Source organism: Macadamia integrifolia, chromosome 9 (genome assembly GCF_013358625.1).
Source record: "Macadamia integrifolia cultivar HAES 741 chromosome 9, SCU_Mint_v3, whole genome shotgun sequence".
NCBI lineage: Eukaryota > Viridiplantae > Streptophyta > Magnoliopsida > Proteales > Proteaceae > Macadamia > Macadamia integrifolia.
In genome coordinates, this window is record NC_056565.1 from 22,324,506 (window position 1) to 22,333,222 (window position 8,717).

The window sequence follows — 8,717 nt, forward strand, 5'->3', positions numbered from 1 at the left end:
AACTGGGATTGAGCCATCCACATGTTCCATCAGATCACAACTGATCAAAATGGATTCAAGCTGTTCCTTCCAAAGTAGGTAGTTGTTACCATCAAGTTTGGCAGCAACGAGGTTGGCAAGATTAGTAATGGGAAAAGGGTTTGGGGTTGTTGTAGTTGCCATTAGAGAAGAGTAGGAGGAGGCAAAAAAATAAAATAAAAAGGAATCAAAGTTATGAAAAAAAAAAAATTCAAGGCTGAGATACCATGAAAAGATTGTGATTTGATTTTGAAATGTTCAGGATACCTCTTTGGTAATCTTGAGAATTGTATTTATATGAATCTTTACAAAGAATTTACAATGAGACAAAAGAAATTCAGTTGGAGAGATAAGGATGAATGGTGCAATAGAAGAGATAAGAATGATTTGAATTTGAATTAATTCAAGTTCAAATGTTTAAGATAATAACCCACGATTTAGTCAATCTAATCCCAAATTATTCTCTTCCAATTTACTCTCTTTTCTATCAGAGTCTATCATGTAGAATCTCCCGAGAGGACTTATAGGTTGCGTAATCTCCTACAGAGTGTTGGTACATGATTGCACTCTAGGGAGACTAAATTCCTAGCTTTTGGAGCCCCTCCAAGGTTTGTCCAAGCTTCTCTTTGAAATGAAGGGGAGGGAGGCCTATTTATATCCTCTCCCCAAAGATGTGGGCATGAGCCCGCATTACCCTTTGGTGCAGGCCAGTAGGCGTGTGGTGCCACATTGCAGTGTAGGTGCGGTCCTACACCCTCCACTGTGGGGTACAAACCAATGGCTGAGTCTGAAATGGATTCTTACTTTCAAATGGTCAAAACTTTAAGCCCATTTGGCCAATTTCATTGTACCAAATATCGTGGAAAGCTTACTCCAAGAACTATCCAATGATGCAGGACACGAGTACGACATCTTGATAACTGCAATCTAAAAAAAAAAAAAAAAAACCCAGGCTTCATAGAGAATCAACAAGATTCAACTCAGTGCATTCCATCAGGGGAGGAGGATGCATCTTTGATGTAAGCAAACGATTGAAAACAATCTTTTTTTATTTCATTGTAATGGGATTCTTTGATGGGCTTATATGAGGTAGTTGAGAGTGATGAATCTTCACGTATGTGTATGTATGTGAACGTTCCTGATCCCTGGATATGGCATCTATCAAATGAGGAGAGAGAAAATAGATGCCATATCCACGGACCAGGGACGTTCACATACATTCACGTACGTGAAGATTCACAAGATTATCAGGCAAATGGCCGCATTAAGTCTATAAATTTCTCTTTGTTTCATTGGGTTTGTCCCTGCACTACCAGGTGCTACTGCTGTAGTAAGTTGTACTACTATTAGCAATAGGCCTCAGCTTATGTATATCAGCATCACCTGCACAGACAAACATCTCAGCTTATGGAAATAACCAAGCAAGCCATCCACATATGTCCTTCATGCAGGGCCACAATTACCTGCGCCTCCAGTAGTGTCATGTTTACTTCTTCGCCAGACAATGTCACTCACCTTGTCACACTCCGTTCACACAGAACCGGACCGGTGACCGAGTTAACTCCGGTTAACCCAAACCTGCCAGGATCATCTGATACAGTACCTCACCACAACATACCCACATCTAAGATAAGTGTTCAAAAGTTCAGTGGAAGACTTAAATTACCTGTAAATATCTCTAATATACTTGATACCCAAATTGTAGTATATAGCTAAGTACATGTGGGCCCGCAGACATAAAATTTACACAAAAGAATAATAATTTATATATTAAGTACACAAAAGTGGAGGTCATCAAAATCAAAAAGCAAAATCCTGTACGGTGTCATTACTGCGGTCCCGTAGCACAGCCCTCGCACATACAATCAGCACCATGCTCATACTCCACAGGGACCCACCAATCCTCAACAGGAAACTTGACTGTGGGGCCTGACTCCTGATCTTCAGGTGGGTGACATGTAAAATCATCTAAAAGAGGTGTGCACGTGAGAAGAGCTCACTAGCTCAGTAAGTGAAAAGAAAAACCATACAATCATTCACATCCATATGCACTATATACCATGCAATTCATTTTAATCTTATCCACCTAAACAACATTACTAAGTCTTAGGTTATGTGCTACTCACAACCACAGTGCACATATACCCCGGGTACGAGTCTCGAACTCCATCCCGCAATATGCCCATAGGGTTGTCGGAGAAGGCCCACCGTGAGTATTCAGAAAAGTAAAGCATGCCGGCTATCAACTAGCAACATAAAAGTAAATGACAGAAATTTAAAGGTGCCGACCCCGGCAATTTGAAAGCAGTACGATTGGCCCTCTTGAATGTACCACTAAGGTTACTGACTGTCCTAATGACCTGTCGGGCGTATGTCTAACCGCCATAGTGACCCGACAACTGCGACCACTGCTTCCCCTCAAGGGATAACCCAACACTTCAACCCCTGTTGGGAAGGGTCGTAGCATAGGGAATGATAATCCTAAGCCGTATGCTCCTATATAACAAAGTACGATAGTATAGTACCGTCGTGTCCCATACCACGGGCCACCTATGCACTCGTTTCCAAACCGACTACGGCGTCTAGTCTAATAATGCATCATGCACAGTAATCCAACCATTTATCATATAAGCACATCAATCATTTAGCATTGAGAATGTAAAATACAACACACATATCATAAATCATTTGTTTAGAATGCACAAGCAATATATGTGAATGGCACACGAGGATGACTAATCTACACATAATTTATATGATGACATGGCTAGTCTAGATACCATTTAATAGTGTAAAAACAAGCCTTAAAATAAAGTCAAATGTCCTCTCCCCACTTACTTGTTGGGTACAAAAGCTCACGTTCGATACGGGTGAGATCCTGCGTGAGAAATATAAATTCTAGTGGAACTTATCATAAGCGAATGAGATTAGCATTCCACCACCTTGGGGTCAAAACTAATGAGGTTTGATGTTTAAATCATGTTTAAAATCATAAAAGAAGGTTGCCCGCCCATTTTGGGCCCATACGGGCTCAAAAATCCGACTGGTGGGCTAACAGGTGGGCTGCCACCTGTTAGCCCACCTGTCTTGGCCCACCGGTCCAACAGGCGGGCCAGATAGCAACTGGCGAGCCCCCTCAGGCGGGTGGGTTCACCCGCCGGTCTTCGCCCGCCTGTTGGAATTAAGGTGCTGCCTCAACAGGCGGGCCCCTATAGGCAGGCGGCTGCGCCCCTCGATCTTCGCTCACCTGTGGGGGCAAAAATCAGTTTTCTCCTTTGAAACGCTCCTCAACCTTAGGAAAACCAAATGGGGCTATTCCAATCATATTTTTCACACATCTAAGGTCTTATAAGATGATTCTAGCCTAGATCTAAGTTAGATTTAAGGATTGAAAAGCAATCTTACCTTCTTTGCTCAAGAACTCTTCCAAAACCCCAAAATCACCTCTTAACTCAAGAAATCACCAATACTTCTCAAATCTTGTAAACGCTTCTTTAAACCTTCAAAATCAACACATAGACTATCTATTAAACCTTTGATTCATCATCTCAAGTGGGATTAACAAGATCTCAAGGAACTCTACCCAAATCAAGGGTTTCACTTGGGGTTTTGCGAAAGTTTAAGAAGTATAGCCTTTGTCACCTCAAATCGTAGGTCTCATGTTGAGGATCACTTTTCCGGTGTCAGAATGAGAAGATCAAACCTCGGCGTCGCTTAAAATCATTTCTTCCTCCTTTTCTTTTCCTTTCTTCTTCTTCGTTCTCTTTTTCTTCCTTTCTTTTCTCTCTCTTCTTTACTTTTCTCACCCACTCTTTAATACATTAAATGAGAAAAAGGAAAAACACAATAAGTACTATTTATACTAGAGAATATCTAGTAACCACATGGTGGGTCACACTGGTCGGCGGGTTCGCCTGCCTGCGACCGCCCACCTGTTGGTCAAAACTTAACCAAACAATTGAGATTTCGATGGAATTCGACTCTCAGCATGTATCTCACTCTCGGCACAAGATATATAATACATATACACTTTAGGATACGACTACATGCCAGCATTATCCGTACATGGCCTTATGATACTTGCATGTACACGGCTTGGGTACACCCGTCTCCTTTGGCACTGACTCGGACTTGTCTGGCCAACCTGTTTCAAAGTCACCCTTGCCATCATGGTCCATAGGGAATCCGCCTTAACCCTCTTTGGTTCGGGTCCTGCATGGTTATACCGGGTCAACCGTGTAAATAAATCAGGTTTTAAAAGTAGGGTATCACACACCTGACTCTTAGTCATCCCATCTTAAGACCTGTCTGAGACAAATGTAAGTTGACAACTAGAAATCGGTCTCATGCTGAGTTATATAATTTTATCAAATCTGGTTCTAGTCAGAAGAACACTTTGGATGCTATGGTACTGCCATCCTATTGCCCTACAAATTTCACATATAGAAGGATTGCCATTTTAATGCAACCACTGTTGAAAATTTTGTCTCTCTTTTGGGGGATGGTTTGGAAGACCACAGTGCCATTAATTAGCAAAATCTTAAGATGTTTTACTTTTTTCCATCCAATTGGAATCACAGTGACAAGGGTTTTAGGTTGAGTTGGTATGATTCTGTAGTTAATGTTTGCCTGTTATGGGAAGTAACTCTGTACATTCCATGATGTGGAATCAATTTCTCTTTGCCTTTTCTTAGATCATATACTCTTGGTATTGATCCTAGTCAGAAGAACACTTTTGGATGGGATGGTTCAAACTTCGTGGGAGAAAAACAAGTACAAAATAGGTGTTTTGAAACTTATTTTTCATTAGTAAATTCATTTAATACAACACTTCATATAATGTGACAAACACTATTTAAATGAAACTTGCTTGAGTTAATACAATGAATCCTAAGTTACATTTTGTGTTACATTCTAAAACACACTTGGTTAAGTTTCAGATAAAGCCTAAGTTTCATCTGTTACAGTCCTTTTCCACCTCCATATGCGCGTCTTCAGATGAATTAAGGACCCTCTCCAACCCAAGTTCATATATGAACTTCCTTATTCACTCTGGTAATGGAACATTTGTAAGGTCCTCTCTGTAAACATCATTACCTGCATCTATATCAGGTGTATCTATGAATGTCACTACTGCATCTTTCCGGAATGTCAAGTAGATGAGAGAGAAAATGTATATGGCCATGAGAGGGAACACAAAGATCCCAATAAATACATTGCCAATTTTTGGTAGATTGTTGTGGATCAGCCAGTGGACAAAGCTTGTACTTAAGTAATAGATGTTGATCCCTATGATGCATAACACCATGATCCAAGAGATAGCTATGATCTACAAATATAACAAGAGAAAACAAATTGCATGAGTTCTTGATAGCAACAAGAACTATCCAAGAGAAAGTAATTAACTTAAAAGAAATAGACTCACAAAGATAGAGTTCTTGTGTGGTCCCATCTTGTTAGCACTGTTACTGAACTTGAGGAGAGGAATGAGAGCAAATGGGAGCTGAATGGACAGTATGATCTGGAATATTCATTACAAACTAATTCAATAAGTTGGTGATTAATTTAACTTTAGATAAATAATTTAAGACTAATTTACGAACCGAAGCGATGATGATTAATCGGCCTGCCCCAGAAGAGCCACCAATGATGGATACAATCAAGCTAGGTGTAATTGCGATCGTCCGGGTCATCAAGTTCCTCATCCAGTTCTTCATCTTAATGTTTAAGAATCCCTAGTTGATTTAAAATCTTGAACTATGTCAAACTATGTCAAATGATAAACAAAACAAATTATGAAATGCAAACTACAATAATAAAAAAAATGTTGACAGATTAGTTTTAGCCTCAAAACTCATTACCTGCATGATAAATTGTCCAGCATAAGTACCAGTAATGGTGGAACTCTGTCCTGAAGCTAGTAATGCAATGGCATAAATGGTGGAACTTGATTTCCCTAATGCATTCTGTAAATAAATGTGAGAAATTGTTAAAATTGATGTTTCATTAACAAGTACATGATTAGCATTCTGAGTGACACCATCATCTCTGACCTTAAGAAGGAAAGAAGCAGAATCAAGTGTGAGATTGTTGCATCTATCAAGATCCTGCTGGGAAAGGTTGTCAGAAAAGCAAACAGTTCCTGATACTATAACCACTGTGACATTGATTAGCAATGCTATGAATAGCGCGAATCCGGTCTCTATCAAGTAGAACCTACAGGCATCCTGTAAATCCAAGGAACCACATTCAATATATAAATCATAAGATTCAAGTTTTATTTCTCAAAGCCAATTCCCTAAGATTAATAGGAGCCATATTCATATTTATTTAATTTTTGTTTCATTCATTGAGTCAATAAATGAACACAATTTTGATCATCTTACATTGATGCCACGGGCATATGGTGGTATCTTCCTTGAGAGGACTAAAGCAGAGTGGAGATAGAGATTGGGCCTGTCCATCATGAAAGGAAAATGAATGATCAAGGATGGTATATACATTATTTTCCACTTATACCAAATTTGAAGTCATAATCCATGGGACTGAGTTGCCATGCACCCACATTGTAGGGATCCAGGCCACTTGAGGAAAGGGGGGGGGGAGGTGGGATTTTTGACCCTTCAATTGCATGGTGAACCTCACCGCGTGGTCAAGGGAAACTTTGTCCTAATTCATGTCCCTAGTACTGCTTGTGACGTTTCCTCATGTGACAATGAAAGGCTTATGAACAAGGACAAGTATCTTACGGCGATACAATGGCACCCAACAGAGCAATAGCATCACCGGTAGCACCTTGGCCACTGAGCTTGGGGATGAACAGTCCTTCTAAGACCTTTGAAGCAGGTGGATTTACGTAACTTAATTCCCTGAAATAACATGCCGCCATCACAAATACTAGTAATGCAATCAACATTTCCAGCTTCCGAACCTGGCAAAAGACAATGGAAATAAAAGGATTGTTATCACTTTTAGTAATTTTTCAACATCTTCATCAAAATAAATTGTTATGATGTTAGAAAAAATAAATCACTTCTCACCTATGTAGGGGTGTCAATTCCGATCCCGCATCGGTAGGCCCGATTGAGCCCGACACGTTTATGGCCCGACTTGGACCGGCCCATTTAATAAATGTGTCGGGCTTGAGTCCGACATGTTTATTAAACAGGCGTTCATGGTGCAAGTAGCTAGCCTATCGGGTGCCCGACCGAATCAACACATTTATATGCCTGACTTGAATCGACTTGCTGTAGCCCGACCCAGTCTGATCCCTTTAATACTACATAAAATTCCTATTTTTCCACTATTATTAAGAAACAAATTAAGCTTTCTTACCCTTTGCTTTGTAATAGGTTTTGATCTAATTAAGCTTTATTTTGTAAGTTGTAAAGGTCATAATCTCTTATTTTTCTTTGTAAGAACAATCATAATCTCATATCATTTTTATTTTTTATTAAAGATTTGCGTCACATATTTCTTGGCATTCAACCAACTTAAGAAAAGAATTTTAGGGTAGGCACGTTTAAATCCCGTTTAGAGCCCGTTTAGACTTAAATAGGTCCGTAGCCCGGTTAAAACCTGATTAAGGCCCATTTAAGGAAGCCGGATTAAAGCCCGATACCAACCAGCCCGATTATAAACCGTACCATCCCCCCCAAAGCAAGGCTTTCAAGTGTTCAAGCCCGATTAAGCCCGACTGAGACCGATCCGGCCCGACCGGTTGACACCCCTACACCTATGTACTAGTTAATGGAGAAACATAGTGATAACTAAGTATGCACAAAACAATAATACAGTGTAACAAATCAAGCCAATGAAAAAAGAATACTCCAATTTTTATGTGGAAAATCCTTTCGTGAGAAAGAAAAATATTGCGGGCAGGTCTAAATCCATTTAAATAATGGGATTACAAGTCTTCTCTAGACATTTCGTAACGGTAACAACAATCATTAAGAGAAATAGCCCTCTTTGGATGACAACTTCTGTAGATTGTATTGGATGCTAACAATTATAAAGAGGAGCCATTCTTGGAGAACAAGATATTAGGGTTTTTCTAAGGCTGTAAATAAACATGCACGTTCGGACAAGGTGGATCCTCACATAGGTCTCTCCAGTCTGGACAAAAAATGGAGTACTTGTACTATATAAACGTAAATGCTATATCTCAATTTCAATTTTCTTTCAGTTATAAATAACTAAGTCTGAATGATTTAGATATATTACCCCATATCTCTGTAGACCCAGAAGTAAGAGAGCACTCGAGCCAGTTATGAGAACTCCTGCCCATATTGGGATGTGGAACAATATGTTGAGTGCAAATGCTGTTCCAATCACTGTAATATGATAAAATAAAGGTAAACCCCATGTTAGAACTTCTATTCTTCAGGGTTTTTATCCATTTAGATGGGGCAAAGGTTTCATCAACTGCTCACTGAGAATTTTATGTCAACCACCCAAGTAGAGGAACAAGATAAAAAAAGATAAATAGTTAGTAATGGTGAATAAAGATATGGGAGAGAGTTTCCTCAAAGGCAGCACATTTCCTATACTAACACATGGTTCAATAGGAGTACAACCAAAAGCATCAATAAGAGCAAGATTTCGATCTTTCATGTGGGGTGGGTAGTTTTCACCTCTCTTTCGTGTCTGGATGGCCACATGCTTTTGAGGCTTCTTTTTCCCTAAAATTATGTTAAATC

General features: G+C 39.6%; 1 protein-coding gene across 1 annotated transcript in view; it reads right to left on the minus strand.

Annotated features, from left to right (window-relative positions):
* Positions 1-5,065: 5,065 nt before the first annotated feature.
* LOC122087994 (metal transporter Nramp5-like) overlaps positions 5,066-8,717 on the minus strand; it is a gene marked incomplete at its 5' end in the record, with an annotated part of 4,914 nt that continues 1,262 nt past the window's right edge. Inside the window, 8 exons of the mRNA XM_042657138.1 lie at positions 5,066-5,347; positions 5,444-5,539; positions 5,622-5,753; positions 5,880-5,984; positions 6,072-6,245; positions 6,405-6,474; positions 6,768-6,949; positions 8,242-8,351. Of these exons, the coding sequence (XP_042513072.1) occupies positions 5,066-5,347; positions 5,444-5,539; positions 5,622-5,753; positions 5,880-5,984; positions 6,072-6,245; positions 6,405-6,474; positions 6,768-6,949; positions 8,242-8,351 (1,151 nt within the window). The remainder of the gene's footprint in view (positions 5,348-5,443; positions 5,540-5,621; positions 5,754-5,879; positions 5,985-6,071; positions 6,246-6,404; positions 6,475-6,767; positions 6,950-8,241; positions 8,352-8,717) is intronic.